Source organism: Pan paniscus, chromosome 9 (genome assembly GCF_029289425.2).
Source record: "Pan paniscus chromosome 9, NHGRI_mPanPan1-v2.0_pri, whole genome shotgun sequence".
Classification (NCBI taxonomy): Eukaryota; Metazoa; Chordata; class Mammalia; order Primates; family Hominidae; genus Pan; species Pan paniscus.
In genome coordinates, this window is record NC_073258.2 from 12,244,073 (window position 1) to 12,263,763 (window position 19,691).

At 39.9% G+C, this 19,691-nt stretch overlaps 1 protein-coding gene and 1 long non-coding RNA gene across 4 annotated transcripts in view; one reads left to right on the forward strand and one right to left on the reverse strand.

Moving 5' to 3' along the window:
* LOC112441166 (uncharacterized) overlaps positions 1-5,614 on the forward strand; it is a 31,211-nt gene extending 25,597 nt beyond the window's left edge. The window contains exon 4 of the long non-coding RNA XR_008620152.2: positions 2,093-5,614. This is a non-coding gene — a long non-coding RNA (uncharacterized LOC112441166). The remainder of the gene's footprint in view (positions 1-2,092) is intronic.
* Positions 1-19,691, reverse strand: part of SBF2 (SET binding factor 2) — a 528,888-nt gene that overhangs the window by 27,250 nt on the left and 481,947 nt on the right. For 2 of the 3 annotated variants that reach the window (XM_003818147.6, XM_055094099.3), the window contains 4 exons: positions 11,064-11,248; positions 6,791-6,967; positions 3,146-3,247; positions 2,245-2,430 (listed from right to left, as the gene is read on the reverse strand). In XM_003818147.6, the coding sequence (XP_003818195.3) occupies positions 2,245-2,430; positions 3,146-3,247; positions 6,791-6,967; positions 11,064-11,248 (650 nt within the window). Of the gene's footprint in view, positions 1-2,244; positions 2,431-3,145; positions 3,248-6,790; positions 6,968-11,063; positions 11,249-13,449; positions 13,525-19,691 lie in introns of all 3 variants that reach the window. The other variant, XM_063608381.1, reaches the window with a different exon arrangement.

The window sequence follows — 19,691 nt, forward strand, 5'->3', positions numbered from 1 at the left end:
GGACTACAGGCGTGCGCCCCCACGTCCGGCTAATTTTTTGTATTTTTAGTAGAGATGGGGTTTCACCATGTTGGCCAGGATGGTTTTGATCTCTTACCTCGTGATCCACCCACCTTGGCCTCCCAAAGTGCTGGGATTACAGGCGTGAGCCACCACGCCTGACCAGGATATTCTAGATGGTCTTGATGAAGGGTGGTAAGAGCATGAACAAGACTTGTGGTCTTTCAAATTCTCATATATTCATTGAGATTATCTATTGTCTATTATATTCCAGAGACTGAAACTGTAATTGTGTTAGATACTAGGGATATGAAGACTAGTATGACATAGTCCCTGTTCCCAGGAATTCTCAGACTAAGTAGAGGGCAATAATAGTTACATACAGATAAACATACTTTAGTGCTATAGATGTTATCAAAGAAGTCTATACCTGACTCATTAGAAATACATATAAAGTGGGAGCGTGAGGGTCAGCAAAAGATTCAAAGAATTATGAACTAAAATAACATGTGTAGTGCTCAGAACAGTGCCTGGCACATAGTAAGCAGTCGACACAAATTAGTAATTATTGTTAGTAATGGTGGTATACGGAGGCAGGAAATAGTCTAGTCCAATTGATAAGCATAATAAAAAAGCAAGATAAGAAGTGCTTTCATGAAGAACTCATATGCTTTCACCTGCCTAGAAGTGAGAAGAGATAGATGCTTGCTCCTCTCCTTTGGCCTCAGGTAAGCTTTCTGTTTCAGAGACAATGGTCTCCAAACTTCTCCCTCATCTATTTGCCAAAAGGAGTATGAATAAAAGGGCCAATATTCAAACAGAAAACAAATATAGTACACTCTTTGCTGCAAAGAGTTTAAAGGTACATGCTTAACCTTGTGACCAGCTCCTCCAGTTACTGCTTGGATAGATCAATTGAAATTCGTCAATTGGTCTTTTCTTTAATAAGTAAATTAGAGCAGTAAAAAACATAGCTTCCTGTGTGTGGGGTGAAAGGTTGGAAAGTCACTGCTCATGAGTATGGAGTTTCTTTTTGGAGTGATAAAATGCTCTAAAATTGATTGTGGTAATTGTTACAAAACTTTGTGAATGGATTCAAAACCACTGAACACTTTAAATAGGTGAATTGTATGATATATATAGTTCAATAAAGCTGTTATTTACAAAAATTATGTAGTGATCTGGAAAGTTGATCAAGCGATTACTAGAATAAAAACAAAATAAAACATAACCATATACTAACTTGGTGTCATCACAGTTAGTTTCAACTCTGGTTCCTGAAAACATAGTTCTGCCTTTCTTTCCAATCGATATTTGAGGCCAGTGTGTTTCAAAGAGGCTCACCATTCCCACAAATATGTTTGACATGCCAGAACCCATTCATCCAACCCTGGGACTGTGGTCAAATGAAAGCTGGAAATAGGCCTGCTTTTCCTAGGCCAATTCAGTCTTCAACTTGCAAGCTCAGTGCCATCCAATTCTCAAACCCAATCCTGACCAAGGCCCCATCCAGAGGTCTGTATCTGATGTGCCTGCCATGAAGGCAGGAGGGAGCCTAGAGCAGTCACATCTCCCCTACCCTCACTGCATTTGAATGGATATACCTGGGCTCCCACTTATAAGTGAGAACATGAGGTATTTGGTTTTCTGCTTCTGCATTAATTTGCTTAGGATAATGGCCTCCAGCTATATCCATGTCATTGCAAAAGACATGATTTCATTCTTTTGTATGGCTGCATAGTATTCCATGGTATATATGTACCACAGTTTCTCCATGTGGTAGAAGTGACCAGTGTTCTCAAGCCTGTACGCCTGTCTGGCTGGGCCCTGATTATTTCTCCAGGGGTTAGGCTTTACCTCTTATGTTCCCAGGCACAAGCTGGGGTCCTCCCAAACTGGCCAGACCATGTGCTCGATTTCAGGACCCGTATTACCTAGAGATTTTGTTCTTAGGTAATAAGCCCAAGTTTGCTTCTCTTCTTTGAAGATGGTCATTTAGAGTGCTGGCTACTTCACTTGGGGCAAGCCCAACAGCCAGCTTAGCTGTCCTAGTTTCAGAAACCAACTAATTTTTTTTCTTTTCCATTCCTAGGAGTCTACTGCTAAGATTTCAGCATGTCCTGTGGCTGAGTTAATCAGAGTTATGACAGGAAGGTACCGGGCACACCATCGCAATGCTCCATCAATGCTAGTATGTTGTGTTCTTTCCTTCATATCAAGTCAACTCAAGCTTGCTCTACTTACCTGGTGTACACAGTCTAAGAACTGTAAGAAGACTGGAGCAAAACCACTCCCCTGACAGTTGAGGGTCAAGCTGCTCCTCTGACTGAATTTGTGACCAAAAGAGAGCCACTCTTTTTCAACCAACATCCGGAAGCCTTCAAGTGTCCTATAAAAGGGATCACTGAGTAACTGAACCAGGGATGTCACCTAGGGCATAAGCAGGATGGATTGTCATTAATTTTAGTTCTGAAAAAGTCCTATTACTAAGATAAAAACACTTCCTTCTGATGATAGCTAATTCACAAATTTACCTGGACAGCAAATTTGTTCACTAACCATTCCAGGATGGCCAATAAAATTAATTTTGTAAACTTGCCAGTAAAAACTAAAGCTCAAATTCATTTTGGCTACAGGTTTACTTTCAGGGAATTAAGACTTTAATCCTTAACTGGCCAGTTTGCTGACAGCAACCTTTTCCTAAGTTAATCAGAGGCCAGAGGATCTGTTAAAATCAATTCTACTTTTTGGCAGATGCAGATTAATGTCTTAATGTAGTCTGAACTCACACTTTTCACTCTGGAGTGAGTTAAGGCGGGGCTTATAGAGAGCCAGGGGATGGACTGACAAAACCCAGGAAGGATGGTCCACGCCTCACACTGCTGGTCAAGGGCTCCATCCACAAGCCTGCATGGTACATCTGTGGATGGGAGAGCTTGATGCCCGGAGCCAGAGCTCCAGGCTGCGTAGGGGCTAAGAGCTCATGGTACGGAGTTTTCTGATGGCTACCAGGTGCTGTTTAACACAGGACTTTCTCTGTCCATAAACACATTAGTCATTATACAAAAGAGTCATCTGAAGAATTTAAAAACGACCAAATGGAAATATAAATATAAAATATCAAAAAATATGTCTAATAGTTTACTTGTGCAGTGATGTCCCAGCCTTCCTCCAAACAGACCAAAACTGAGGAACCATTCTCAAGTACTTCTGATACAACCACAGCCAGCTGCATTATCCTGTGAAGCTAAGAGACAGGAAGGAGAACACAATTAGACCAAGAGCTTTCTGAGTGCAGAAGTCAGAGAGAGTTGCTTTCAACCCTGGATAATCAAACGACTTAGGGATAAAGCGCTTGCACAAAAGGACCACATAATGTTTTAAATACCTAAAGTTCTTTCAAATCAAGATTAAACAATGACACTTTTGTCTGGATGCAGTGACTCATGCCCATAATCCCAGCACTTTGGGAGGCCGAGCCGGGCAGGTCATTTGAGGTTCGGAGTTCGAGACCAGCCTGGGCAACATAGTAAGACCCCATCTCAATGAAAACAACAACAAAATGACACTTCAAAAAAGTAGACACATTTTAAAACAATACATTCTAGTAATACATAATGAAATAAAATTACCTTACATGATTCCCCCAAAAGTAGGTGAGCTATAATTCCATAGAGTACAAAAAACAGAGATTCTATGTGGACTTCCCAACAAAAGACGGAAATTCAGATGAATTTTATTGGATTTAAAATTTGTTTTTCCATGATGTAGTAAGTTCTGTTCCAGATATTGGGTTTTTTTTTTTTTTTTTTTTTTTTTTGAGACAAAGTCTCGCTCTGTCACCCAGGCTGGAGTGCAGTGATGCAATCCTGGCTAACCACAACCTCTGCCCCCTGGGTTCAAGCGATTCTCCTGCCTCAGCCTCCCGAGTAGCTGGGATTACAGGTGCATACCAGTGCACCCGGCTAATTTTTTGTATTTTCAGTAGAGACGAGGTTTCACCATGTTGGCCAGGCTAGTCTTGAACTCCTGACCTCAGGTAATCCACCCGCCTCAGCCTCCCAAAGTGCTAGCATTACAGGCGTGAACCACCACGCCTGGCCTATTTCAGGTATTCTTAATTTTTTGGGAATTAGATAGTGGTGATAGTTACACAATGTTGTGGACATACCAAAAAGTGTTGAGTTGTGCACTTTTATCATAAGGATACATTTTATGGTAAGTGAATTATATGTTAAAAAAGAAACTCCTGGCTGGGTGTGGTGGCTCAACGCCTGTAATCCCAGCACTTTGGGAGGTTGAGGCAGGAGTAGTGCTTGAGCTCAGGAGTTTGAGACCACCTGGGCAACATGGCAAAACCCCATCTCTACAAAACATACAAAAACCAGCCAGGCGTGGTGGCATCTGCCTGTAATCCCAGCTACTCAGGAGGCTGAGGTAGGAGGATCGCTTGAACCTGGGAGATCGAGGCTGCAGTGAGCTGTGATTGTGCCACTGCACTCTAGCCTGGGTGACAGAGCAAGACCCTGTCTCGAAAAATAAAAATAAAAAAGATACTCCTATTTGTCTGTACTGTGTACTAAATGAGAAAAAAACTTTCAATATATTTGTGCTAAGTTTTTAAAGCCACATCAATTGGCTCAAAGTCCTTAATAAACAATTAAGGTATGAGAATAGTATATAGATTTTAAAACCAAACGTATAACATTCTAATTTTAAAAAATATTTTAATGATCATCAGACATAATTTGCAATTTGAATCCAACTCTGAACAAGAACAAAAATGAAAAAACCCATCTCTTAAACAGAGCTAGGCTACTTTAAACACAGGAATAAGGCAAATGCCCTACTCAGTAATGAGAAGCTCCTCATGTAACTGTTTCTACAACATAGCTATCACCAGGCCTGAATTCTTTTGGGCTCAGAATTTGTTCTAAGAAATGGCTATTATTAAAAAGTCAAAAAATAACAGATGCTGGCGAGCCTGTGGAGAAAAGGGAATGTATATACATTTCTGATGGGAATGTAAATTAGTTCAGCCATTTAGAAAGTAGTTTGGTGATTTCTCAAATAACTTAAAACAGAATTACCATTTGACCTAGCAATCCCATTACTGAGTATATACCCAAAGGAATATAAATTGTTCTACCATAAAGTCACATGCACACACATGTTCAGTGCTGTACTATTCACAATAGCAAAGACATGGAGTCAACCTATATGCCCATCAACGGTAGACTGGATAAAGAAAATATGGTACATATACACCATGGAATACTACACAGCCATAAAAAGAATGAGCTTATGTCCTTTGCAGTAACACAGCTGAAGCAAACTAACACAGGAATGGAAAACCAAATACTGCATATTCTCACTTGTAAGTGGGAGCTAAACATTGAGTACACATGGACACAAAGAAAGGAATAGACGCCTGGGGCGTACTTGAGGTTGGAGGTGAGAGGAGGGTGAGGATAGAAAAACTACCTATCAGGTACTATGCTTATTACCTGGGTGATGAAATAATCTGTACACCAAACTCCCAAGATATGCAATGTACCTATACAATAAACCTATATATGTACCCCTGAACACAAAATAAAAGTTAAAAAAAGAATTTGCTTTAAGAGTTAACTTTTAAGATGTCAATATCCCAAGTGGGCAGTTATTTTCCACTGTCTTTAGCCCCTAACTTTTGGTACAGGTCCACTTTCTAGCAAAGAGTAGAGCACAGAATGTATCAGAAACATGGATAGATAAGTTGGGTGGAGGGGTCCATTTGGAGCTGGGGCTCATAGCCTGGGGACAGAAGGGAGTATCGATCAGTTCCTTCCACGGGTATGCAAAGCACCCTAAATTGCCTTAATAATAATGAACACAGCGTGATACATTTATAGCCAAATATTTATGTGGCGGCATTTCTCTTTGGTTTAAGTATCTTGAGAACAGTCACAGCCCTGAGTACTGACATCATTTCCTTTTTTTTTTTTTTGCCTTTTAGTCCAATGTGCTGTGGGAAACAAGAGGCAGGATGCTTGGAGGTAGATGGAGGCAGGGGACTGGGAATTTCTGCAAGGTGATAACAAATAATGGGGGCCAGGCGTGGCAGCTCATGCCTGTAATCACAGCTCTTTGGGAGGTCAAGGTGGGAGGATTACTTGAGGCCAGGAGTTCAAGACCAGCCTGGGCAATATAAGAAATAATGGGGCTTAAAGACAAGGCCCTTTAATTTCTCAATAAAAGTTCAATTAAGAATATCCCAAAGTTGACTGAACTGAAAGATGATAGACATTGTTTTTTTTTTCCAAGCCTTAGGTAGGCTTGGGGGCATCCAGTGTGCCTTTGGTGGGTAGTGTGGGGTGAATCTAAAATCTAGAGACCTGGGATAGGCAGACAAATGAAAGGTGAGAGCTCTTGGGAGTCATGCAGAAGTTGCCCTCTGCCCTGGATCCTTACTGTATTGACAACAGAGCAGGAGCCCTGTAAATACATGCTGATTAAATTTACATCAAAGATTTCCATCTAAAAATAATTTTCTCCTTAGTGTCCTATAGATACCAAACTTTTAAATACACAGAGATAAAAACCCAGCGATCAAGACTTCTACTCCCTCACCTCCTATACCAGATGATTTCCTGAGTCTGAAAGGCCTTTACTGATGGCACACAATGAAGGAGGAGAATGTTGGGGAGTAGGGGAACAAAGTATTTTTTTTTCTCAAATACAGTTCTGTATATCTACTTGGGCCTCTGTTTCTTTGAGTTATAAAGAAAGAAGCTGCTTCAGACATTACCTGTGGGAACCACTCAGAATCTCCCAGTGCTTTCAGGAAGGTCACTTCTGAGTCAGTAGGGATGGTGCTTGGGATACAAGCCCTCATCAGCTTCTTAAAGCTGGCTTTCACTTGCCGGATTTCATGAAATTCAACAGGAACAAACTCACAATTTAAAGCAAATTCTACCTTGAAGTTCTGCGGATGAAGATTCAGAGAATTATTAGGCAGATGAAGTGCTATAGGTAAAAGAGTGATGTTTCCAATGGGGCAGTGCACAATGATAAAGTTATTTGGGGCCAAATAGCTGCAGAGGCTGCCAATGGGTCAAGAAAGTCAACCTTGTACGGCAATGTGTCAGTGTTGGTGGGAGGAGCCATTCAGTACAAGCTAGTGGTTTGCCCAGAATGGCAAATCTAGTCCTTACTAGAGGTAGATTACTTAGCCTAAGAATGCGTTCATTCTGAGAACTGGAAGAGCCTACTGGTAGACTGGAACTTGATGGAGCTCATAATACCAAATATAAGTCAATTATAAGGCCATGAACCTGGAAGTTTAAAGAGAAACTAATGATACATGGACAGTATGATTACTCCAACAGTGTAAACTAAGTCTTCCCAAGATGTATATGGTAAGGGATAGGTAACACACTGTTGGAGTTCCAGACGGTACATGTATTAAAGTTTGTAGATATGCACATATTTGTTTCTTATTATGCAAGTAAAACATTCATAATAAAAATGAAAAAAGATAGAGATAAATATTGAGAAAGAAATAGAAATCACTTTCGTACTGCCCCAAGACTACCAACATTGTGGTTATTTTTTTGTTTTTTTGGGATGGAGTCTTGCTCTGTCACCCAGGCTGGAGCGCAATGGTGCGATCTTGACTGACTGCAACCTCCGCTTCCCAGGTTCAAGCGATTCTCCTGCCTCAGCCTCCCGAGTAGCTGGGACTACAGTCGTGCGCCACCATACCCAGTTAATTTTTGCATTTTTAGTAGAGATGGGCTTTCACCATGTTGCCCAGGATGGTCTCAATCTTTTGACCTTGTGATCCGCCCACCTCGGCCTCCCAAAGTGCTGAGATTACAGGCGTGAGCCACCATGCCCAGTCCTACTTCTTAAAAGTCAGTAATAAAAAATTACATGGTCGGGCACGGTGGCTCATGACTGTAATCTCAGCAGTCTGGAAGGCTGAGGCAGACAGATTACCTGAGGTCAGGAGTTCAAGACCAGCCTGGCCAACATGGTGAAATCCCATCTCTACTAAAAATACAAAAAGTAGCCAGGTGTGGTGACAGGCACCTGTAATCGCAGCTACTCGGGAGGCTGAGGCAGGAGAATCACTTGAACCCCGGAGATGGAGGTTGCAGTGAGCTGAGATGACACCACTGCACTCCAGCCTGGGCAGCAGAGTAAGACTCCACCTTAAAAAAAAAAATTACATAAAAAAACCACGAAAGGCTTTGTTCATTTCTATCTTTGGGATAATATTTTTTCACTTAATATATGTATCAACCTATATTTATATGAGTACTTTCTCATTTACATCTTTAATCCTTATGGAATTTATTTTGTGTGTGGTATGAGTGTTGCATTTGCAATTAAAGAATGCTATACTGATGGCCTACTGGTATATTTCATTTTAATAACCTGGTTGCCTAGCTCTGAAGAAGATTTAAAAGTCCTCTAACTTTTCATGCCAAAGAATGAATTAATTTTCTCAAAATGTTTCCACTTTCTTTTCATTGTGCCCAAATTACTCTATTGGACCATCTGCTTTTCTAAGATTAAAACTGCTTTCTGGAGATTGGTTGCACAGCAACATAAATGTACTTAATAATACTGAGTCATACACTTAGAAATGGTTAAGATGGTAAATCTTGTTATGTGTATTTTATAATTTTTCCTTTGTCTTAATAATTCTATTTTTAAGGAAGCTACTCTAAGGAAATAATCTAATAGGAAAAAACCCCCAGGGAATGGTATCTCAATTAAAAAAAATAACAAAATAACTTATTTGCTTGGAATTGTGACTGTAATTTTATATACAGATGATAAAGAAACCTAAACATCCAACAACATGGGATGAATAGTGACTAAAATATTTATGAAGACTATATGACATGGAAACATAATGTTAAGGCTTCAGATAAAGAACCTAGCAATATACATGAGTTCCTTTCTATTATTTTTAAAAACTAATAATAGACAAAACATAGTTTACTTTTCAGGAAAGGTAGATTCCTATTTCCCAACTATACATGAGCTAGGTATGCCTATCTTATAAACCAGGAGTTACTAACCAAAGTATTGAGACACTCCATTAGGTTGTAAGGAATTTGTTCCTAATACTAGGTAAAGGCCAAATTCAAGATTATTTTCAGAATAAGTCACTGTAATTTATTGGCTTTCCTTTATGTTTCTTTGTTGGGAGAAAAAGGTATGGAATTGTAACTGGACGGCATTGTGCAAGCTAGAATGTGGCACATATCAGACAGATACAGAGCCCTATTCTACATACAAAATTAAATAAAAGATAAAACCTGAATGGAATATATAGAATAGCTGACAACTATTGTGCCAGAATGGTGGGATTACATTTTTAAAAATAATAATACTTGTCCGCGTGTAGTGGCTCACGCCTGTAATCCCAGCACTTTGGGAGGCCAGGGCGGGTGGATCACAAGGTCAAGAGATGGAGACCATCATGGCCAACGTGGTGAAACCCCATCTCTACTAAAACTACAAAAAAAAAAAAAAATGCTGGGCGTGGTGGCGTGTGCCTGTAATCCCAGCTACTCAGGAGACTGGGGCAGAATTGCTTGAACCTGGGAGGTGGAGGTTGCAGTGAGCCGAGATCATGCTACTGCATTCCAGCCTAGCGACAGAGTGAGACTCCATCTCAAAAACTTAAAAAAATATATAATAATAATATTTTATTGAGGAAGGGCAGACAGAAAGAAAAAGAGGGCAGGAGGAAGAGAGGGAAGGAAAAAGGCAGCATCCCAACTCTTTCTTACTCAAATACGTATGATCACATAGCTAATCTGAGAAATTATGTGCAAAGAGAATGGCAGAGGGGAGTATTAAGGAGCTAAACCTCGGAGAGTGATTCGGATCACGAGTAAGTGTTGTGCTGAAGCATGGAAAGTCTGTGCTCTGGAAAAGACACTGGCACCAGCAACCCTGGATTGCTGTAGAAAAGGGTTCTATTTTTTGGATATAAAATTATCTACTGTATCAGAAGACACATATGCAGATTTAAAACTTGAGCATTACCCAGCAGTTTTATGCCCTCTACCCTAAAGGTTAGTGACTAAGTGGTTGCAGCAGTCCAGGCAGTGGGAGAAGAGCTAGCAAAGCCACTAGCCTGCTCCAGAAGAGATGACTCAGATACTGGCATCTTAAGGGCCAAGCATGTGGGATCTTGCTAATGGCACCCTGCTCACAGTTTCTGCTCCACGGTTCAGCCAGAGGTCTGTCTAGGTTGTCCAGTGCCAACTGGAGCACTAGACTAAACGTTGAGATTTCTGAGTTAACAGATAACTTTCATGTCCTATATACCTACTGGTAGTAATGAAATTTATTTTGTAATGTGTGACTTGCAAAACATTAAATTCAAGGAATTGTTGTTGCTTTTGGAGGAAAAGACCATCTTTACAATTTATGGGCCCTCAGCATGGTGAAGCTCTTTAGCGCAACAATTTAACAGTAAGAATAAAGTTGATTAGCATCTAGTATTTTGAATTTTCTGACACGTCTTAGGACATGTGTCTCTTTCTATACAGCTTTGCGAAGTTTTAACAAGTGTTACTCAGAAAACCTAGACTTGGCCTTGCCTTGCCTCCATACATGGTACCACAGTCTTCCTCTCTCCATTCTTCTATGTTTCTGTAGCCTGTTTTAGGTTTACCATAACAAAACTATCTGTTTTGCCATGGGCAGATTCCTGTGGAAACTGAATCAAGGCTGTTGAAAACACAGCCTGATGAAGCCTTATTTCTTTTTTTTGTATGTATGTACGCTTCCTGATGTTTATGTTGATTTTTTACTATTATGAATAAATATTTTCATGGCTAATAAATATGCATATGTATATACATGTATTGATATAAAAATTAATATATATAAATAAATACAAAAGGAGAGCTAAATTTTTTGAGATTATTAACTCCAGGTTAAGAATCATGCTGTAAAAAAAATTCTAGCAAAGCTGGTTTGTGATACAGGTTTTATAAACAGCCCTAGTGTATCCATAAAGTTTCTAAGTGAGAAAAAAGAAATCTTACCCTTAGTTGCGACTTTTCACCAAATATGTAAAGGGCTGCTTGCCGTTTCAAGAGCTGGTTTTGTAGGTAGGTGCTGTTACTGAAGGAGGCCGAGTGATCCTTGCCTGCCAGCCGGGCGCCAACATCAATGAAGGATGTTGGAGAGCTGATCAAGCGAGTGCTAGAGCGAAGACTTGCCCACACACCTTCACAAAAGCCAAAGTCACGGAGTGAGATAATCTAATGTGGGAATGCCACTAACTAAGGAAAAAGGTGCATGCTCTGGAGCTACAGTTTTAGAGGTCATAGCAAGCTGATTAATCTAAAAACCGTAAGTCATATGGTCATTTGCTACTTCTGTAACATAAACATTATCCAATATAGCATTTCAAAATCACACAATCTTAGCCTCAGAATGACCTAGCAAATCCCCCAAATCAATCCTATTTTATATTTTGATGTAAATTCAGGATTTAAAAGTAAATACTAAGATCTTAAGTAGAAACAGTACATTGATACTGAAAACAAAACACGCTGGCAGGAGGTACTAATAAAGTCTAGGAAGGCAAATGCTGAGTTATGCAATTTCTCAGGGCTTCATGAAAAAAGTAAGGAACATTTTTCTGCTTATTTGGTCAATTTAACATGACATTTAAAGATATGAAATAGAAACTTCATAAGTCTACTAAAATCTGAAGCTGGATTTGGAATTAATATTTGTATATCATGCCAAAACGATGTAATTCTAAACAAGATTATATTTTTCAGTATCCATGAAGAATGAGAAATTATAAATTTAGTAATGGGCACAGTGCCTCATGACTGTAATACTAGCACTTTGGGAGGCCAAGGTGGGCAGATTGCTTGAGCCCAGGAGTTTGAAACCAGCCTGGGCAACATGGTGAAACCCCGTCTCTACCAAAAAAAAAAAAACAAAAAACAAAAAAAACAAAAAGACACCCGTATTGGGAGGCTGAAATGGGAGGATCACTTGACCGCTGGAGGTGGAGGTTGCAGTGAGCCAAGATAGCGCCACTGCGCTACATACTGGGCAACAGAGTATGACACTGTCTCTAAAATAAAATAAAATAAATGAATAAAATGTACAGTCAGAAGCCGATATCTTTATTTTATTTTTTTTGAGACAGAGTTTCGCTCTTGTTGCCTAGGCTGGTGTGCAATGGCGTGATCTCAGCACATCACAACCTCCACTTCCTGGGTTCAAGCGATTCTCCTGCCTCAGCCTCCTGAGTAGCTGGGATTACAGGCATGCACCACCATGCCTGGCTAATTTTGTATTTTTAGTAGAGACGGGGTTTCTTCATGTTGATCAGGCTGGTCTCAAACTCCCGAACTCAGGTGATCTGCCTGCCTCAGCCTCCCAAGGTGCTGGGATTACAGGCACGAGCCACCGCGCCCAGCCAGAAGCAGATACCTTCTAAGAGAAAGGGCAAGCTAAAATGCTAGCAGAGTCTCAATGAGATAAGCTGACCATAGTTATATTAATTAGAAAAATCAAGGATTTCTATATGCAAGTGAGACTATTAAATATCAAACATCCAGACACAAAGGCATGTACTAATTCTCAAATTTGACTAGCATTGTATCACCTTCAAATCAAGAGGCCCTCATAAATGCCTGTAGAACTGTGGTGTTTATCTCATTGATGGGGTCACAGGGATACAGGACTTTCCTACTGCCTCCCTAAAGTGGGTTTTCTTCTTTAGATCTAGAAAGCCTGTTTGAGAAGCTTTAGTCTTTTCCTAGTATTAAAGTCATGTTTCTAGGTGACCAGAAGTCACCATGATGTCACATCTGCTTCTCTTTCTCTTTATAAGCATTTACGGGGTCAGGAGACCAGTTCCCAAGAAAAGTTTTTATTGGTCATTTCAGCTTCACATGCACGAATCTTTCTTTGAGATGGAGTTTCACTCTTGTTGCCCAGGCTGGAGTGCAATGGCACGATCTCGGCTCACCACAGCCTCTGCCTCCTGGGTTCAAGTGATTCTCCTGCCTTAGCCTCCCGAGTAGCTGGGATTACAGGTGCACACCACCACGCCCGGCTAATTTTTGTATTTTTAGTAGAGATGGGGTTTCACCATCTTGGTCAGGCTGGTCTTGAACTCCCGACCTCAGGTGATCCGCCCGCCTCAGCCTCCCAAAGTGCTGGGATTGCAGGTGCGAGCCACCACACCCGGCCGCATGAATCTTTCTACGTAGTTTACGAGGTTTTCTTAGACATTATGGCAATTATTAATTTTTTTGTAAATGGAATCAGAGGAAATTCAGAATGCAGATGAGAATAAAGGATATAATTTTACAAATGCAAAAAAATTACTTGTAACATATGTAGTTTCACATGAAGATGGTTTAAAAGAGTGATATATCAGGACACATAATACAGTACCTTGATTATGGACTCTTCCCTTAGCTGAAGATTTGGGATTTGACTGAGTAAAACATTTATCTCTGTACCCATGCACTGGTAGGTAAGATTAAAGACAGAAAGAGAAATAAAATGTATATAGCAGCAAATGTCAGAGCAGATTGAGTAAGAGAAGAATAGGCTATTTAATTTTTAAAATTAGCAGGGGAAAAATGTAAATATAATAAAAGTAGAAGATTTAACTAACAAACAAAAAGCTGCACAGTCACAAAAAAAAGATGCATTGAGTACCTGTTAAATGAAATTTCAGCACCTGTTTATAAATACTATAAGCACAATGAAATGGACAGCACACAGCAGAAGGTGCCACTAAAAAATTATACCAAATGGAATAAGCTTTTGAAGATTGTCATTGTCAGAAACAAATTTTTATAATAAAATTAAGGAATTTGGGGTGTGTATGGGTGAATGTTAGGAATACATTGGTCCTCATATTGAAGGAGACTGGCGAATGCTGCATGTTGTACAACACCAGGAAACAATGAAGCTCTAGCAACCATTTGGAATAACTAAGGGCATGTTTTTGCAGTAGAGCATTAAGCATTGCCACGCTATCTTCCTCTTCTCTTTTCATTTGGAAATTATATTTATTTTCCATAAATAGTTATGAGCAGCAAAAATTCATAATCCTGTGACAATGCCCAATATCACCAATAATACAGCTTGTGATGACTGAAGTAATGACTTCTCTTAAAATCCCTACTTGCACCAAAACGATAGGCAGTATTAGAGATAATAGTTTTGTAATTTGAGTAATATATTTTTTTCCAACAGAAAGGGGTTTATGATGATGGCAAACCAAAAATTGTGAGCAGTTTTAGCACTTTCCAAGCAAACAAATTGCTCAAGTCAATTAGAAGAAATGATTTTATATTTATTCAGGATTACAATCTTTAATAGTAGTATTAAGTTATAAAATGCAAAAGTGTATAACATATGACATAACAAAAATCATTACAAGTGAGTTTTCACTCCCACTTCACTCCTTTGGAAGCAGAAAATGAAGGGCACTGATGGCTCTGGTGGCCAAAGGAAGTCAGAAAGTAAGGGCTGCAGAGGTGCTGGCTGATGACAGACAGAGAATGTGACTGCAAGATGGAACAAAGGCTTGGGACATGGCCAAGGCACACTGTGTGGCCTCCTCTGTGTTGGCTGACTGCTCTCCTTTCTGCCAAAATTTTGAACTTTCCTATTGAATATGGGACACTAAGATGATGATAGTGATGCTTGAGTAGTTCCTGATTCTGAGATACTGTTCCCTGAACACATCGCACTTTCTTATGCTAGTCTTACTGCCTGGAATGATTTCCCCCATTTCCTTACCTGACACATTCCTACTTAACCCTTAAGATCCAGATACAATATTAGCACCTCTTAAAGGCATTCCTGACTGCTCCCAAGCTGAGGAGCCCTATTTGAACTTTGATCACATTGTGTCATGATTATCTGTATATTCTTTCACTCTACAAGATTGTGTGTGTGAAAGGAAAATAAAAACTCAGGACTCCAGTTCACTACGTCAAAAGGAAAAAATTAGGCTGAAAGGTGAGACATAACAAGAAGCTGCTTTTCCTTTTGTTCCTAAACAAACAGCTACAGTTAAAAGGTTAAATTTATCCACAGGTAGCTACTGGTATGTTCACTTTATCTTACAGACGAATACATAATTGACTATTCCCCTTCCTGCTCCTTTTTTCTTGCAACATGTGGATTACCATACCCTCCCTCTTTCTCGTTTAAATATTAAAGCCCTCAAAATCATTGTTGGAGAAAGGCACAGACCTTTCTCCAGGGCGAGTCCTTAACCTTGGCAAAATAAACTTCTGAATTTATTGAGACCTGTCTCAGGTACTTTTTGGTTTACATGTGCTTGTGAGGGCAGGCACCTAATCATGTTTATTCTCGTATCCATGCTGAGAGCCTGAAATACAGGCACTCAAAGAATTTGTTGATTATTTACTTTTTGCAAACCAATACATTGTGAGCTGTTGTGACTCATTATTGTATCTTCAACCCAATTATTTGCACTGAAAGAGTGAAAAGGGGGTATTAAACAAAAAATATTAAGGACTCCCCCAAACAGAGGCTCATCAATGAAAAACTGCCAAGTTTTGGCCAATTAGTAGAAAATCCGCAATGATAAAATGGCCAGTACTGATATGGGGCCAGCAGGGAGCTTTGAGAATTCTAATCCCATCTGGAAGTCATTTTAACCAAAGGAATTAGACTACCGCATTGGTTGTTGGTGGTGAGGTCTACTTAGATTTCCTGAATGATTTCTAGATGTCCTGGGCACTTAACACCAGCAAAACGTCTTAAGCTGTGTTTTTCCAAGCTGCAGGATCCTCCTTAGTGGCTTGGGAAATCACTCTAATAGGTCAAATCAGTATTTTTTTCAAAATTAAACATTACAGTTGAAAATACTAATGAGCACTGCATGTGGTACGGATAAATATTGTTTCACAGAACTTTTGTTTTAGTGTATACATTATACATTTTGCATGTGCCTTAGTACTACCTGAATTGTGATATAAAATGAATGGGTATATATACATATAAATATAAAATACATTTCTTACTGCGAGTCATGATCAAACAAGTTTGAAAGTCACTGGCTAGACCTAGGGCATATGCCTTCTATCTCTTGCCTTAGATCAGTAAGGCTCAAAGCAATTTAAATGCAAATGTCGACTTTCTTCCCATTTCAGCAGAGTATTAGGCAATGGCAATGATAACAATAACTATAATAATAATGACAACTAACATCTATTAAAATGCTACTATGGGCTAGTTACTAAGTTAAATGTTTTAAATATACTATTTAATTTATTCCTCATAACTACCTTAAAAGTCTATATTATTTTTTAAAGATGAAGACACAGAATTAAGAGGTTTCCTAATTTGCTTAATCACACAGTAAGTAGTGGGACTATGGTTTGAATTAGAATGTAACTAAACTAAACTCTTTTTTTTTTTTTTTCTTTTTTTGAGACGGAGTCTCCCTCTGTCCCCCAGGCTGGAGTGCAGTGGCGCGATCTTGGCTCACTGCAAGCTCCGCCTCCCGGGTTCACGCCGTTCTCCTGCCTCAGCCTCCCGAGTAGCTGGGACTACAGGCGCCCGCTACCATGCCCGGCTAATTTTTTGTATTTTTAGTAGAGACAGGGTTTCACTGTGTTAGCCAGGATGGTCTCGATCTCCTGACCACGTGATCCGCCCGCCTCGGCCTCCCAAAGTGCTGGGATTACAGGCGTGAGCCGCCGCACCCGGCCACTAAACTCTTAATGTATCGTTTCCTGAGGAACCATGTGACCTTGGACCCAATCAGTAAGAACTGCTTCAGGGAAGATATGACACAGTTCATTTTCCCCATGGGAATGCGTTACTGTTCAGAGAACTAGTGTTTCCTAAGCACTGGTGTTATTTCCTCTACTCTGTTCTGACGAAAGGGGAGAGGGAAAAGAGATGCTTAGGTCACATGTGGGGCCTTATTTATCACTGTGATCTTATACCTGGCCCCGTGCATGAGACACTAGATGTATTCAGTAAATATATCTGCACTGATACGATGCAACACTGAACTAATTCTAGTCCCAGTTATACTAATATTTGCTATGCAGCCTTGGCCAAGTCACTTAATCTCCCTGGGCCTCTTTAAATACATATCCTGGAGGTTATTTCAAGAATAAAATAATACATGGAGAAAAACTTAAAATGTAAAGGATGAAAAATTAAAAAGCTGCCTCCACGTGGCTACTTCTCAAATATACCCAGCTATTATATTTTGGTATTTGAGAGGCAGTACTAATTTTCTCAAGGCATTTTTCTACTCAACAAACAAATTTATCCAAGTTGTAAGTATATGTGCTTCCCCATTGGGCTTAAATGCTACTTTAATTTTAAATGAAAAACAATGTGATCTATTCACTTCTTGCTTTTAAAATGATTCTTAGGTAAAAAAGGATGCAGCCCTTGCATTAGGAACTCACCAACATGCATGCTGAATGCAAAGTGATCACCCTGACTGAAAAAGAGGTGAAGGTCAATTTTAACCCTGGCTCATCAGACCAGGAGAGACACACAGTGGAAATAACATAAGAAAACTTGGAACTAAGACTGTACGACAATGAAAAGAATGAAAAAAATTGTGAAAATAGGGGAGCAAAAAGAAAAAGGCTAGGAAGAAGAACTAGGGGTTAGGGTAAAAAAAAAAAAAAAGAAGAAGAAGAATTAAATGATAGGAGGCTCCTCCCACAGTGGTATCTAACTCTGGAAGAATGAAGAGACTCTGTACTGTGAGTCGGTACAAGGAAATGAATTACTTGCAAGGCATGGGCATGTCTATACCTAGTCTTGCCCTGGCCAGTCTAAATGTGTGTCTGCCTGGTATGTTCACATAACAGAGAATCTTTTGATACCCTTAACTTGCTTGCCCCAGTTCATTCGTCCTACTTTGAGAAGGAATGACACTATCAGAAGAAACACAGAAAGCAGCTCTAGAGATCACAGAGAATGTTGAAGGTGTCAGGAAACAGCAGTATCTCTTTGTCCAGTTTATCACTGGGACTTTACAAGGTTTTGGAGGCTTTAGGAGTGAAGAGTTAAGAGATGGAGTAAAAGAATGAGATTTGCGTTTCTGGATTTTAGTTTAAGATACCAGAGTGACAGGCACCTCGTTAGGAGTAAAAAACTGTCATAAGGAAACAAGCCAAATTCACAGTAATTTTCAGCAGAAAGTATTTGAGAAGGGTGTCAGAAATAATATTTATAGCCTCAGATATGCACATAGTGGTCATAAGTTAAATAGGAGATTTTAATCTGAAAAGGTAAATACAGCCTTCTGGGTGCCTTTAGGATTAGCAAAGAATGGAGTCATAAGAATATAACCACTACTGGGAATTCCCTCGTATAAAAGAAGCCAAGAGTTGGAGGCCAGTGTTAAAAAAGAAGATAGTGTAGTTGAAAAAGATTGTTAAGGCCGGGTGCCGTGGCTCACACCTGTAATCCCAGCAATTTGGGAGGCTGAGGTGGGTGAATCACGAGGTCAGGAGATTGAGATCATCCTGGCCAACGTGGTGAAACCCCATCTCTACTAAAAATACAAAAATTAGCTGGGCACGGTGGCACGTGCCTGTAATCCCAGCTACTCGGGAGGCTGAGGCAGGAGAATTGCTTGAACCAGGGAGTCTGAGGTTGCAGTGAGCCAAGATCAAGATCGCTCCACTGCACTCCAGCCTGGTGACAGAGTGAGACTCCATCTCAAAAAAAAAAAAAAAAAAAAAAGAAAAAGAAAAAAAGAAAAAGATTGTTGAAAATCCATGAACCTTGAGTACCAACATAATAGGAGGAGACAACTGTGCAGCTACAATTTATATTATAGGCCACCTGGCCAAATGTTGGAATGGATAACATGGTGACATGTACAATGGCAAAATACAAGATCAGGTTGTGGGGTGGGAGGGCTTCAATTAACTAGACATCTGCTGAAAGTTGCACTGTCTAAAAGTTGAGTGGAAAAATTACTGACTTTCCTTGCTGACAATGTAAACTTTCATATGGTAAATAAAGCAGTAAGGGGAAATGCAATCTCGAACCAAATTCTGACAAGAGTGCTTAGCAACTGAAACACTAGGAACCTTAGGAAAAAAATCACTGCACCATCTTTTAGCTCAAATTCACTGAGAAAGAAATGATGAGAAGAACGAAGCGTGTATCTTAAACTTTAAAATAATAGTACTCTAAAAATTCAGAAAAATGATATATATGGCTGCAACGGGTTGAAATATGTCCCCCTCCCAAAATTTATATGAAGTCCCAACCCCCAGTGCCTCAGAATATATATCATTAGTTAAGATGAGGTCACACTGGAGGAGAATGGGCCCCTAGTTCAATATGACTGGTGTACTTATAAAAGGAGAAATCTGGAGCCAGACACAGAGGGAGAATGCCATGTGAAGATGAGGGCAGAGATTTAGGTAATGCTTCCAGAATCCAAGCAATGCCAAAGATGGCCAGCAAACCTCCAGAAGCTAGGAGAAAGGCATGGAACAGATTCCTCCTCACAGCCCTCAGAAGGAACCAACTCCCTGACACCCTGATCTTGGACTTCCAGCTTCCAGAACTGTGAGACAATAGTTGTTTAAGCCACCCAATTTGTGGCACTTTGTTGCGGTAGCCCTAGGAAACCAATACAACGACTTCAAGGC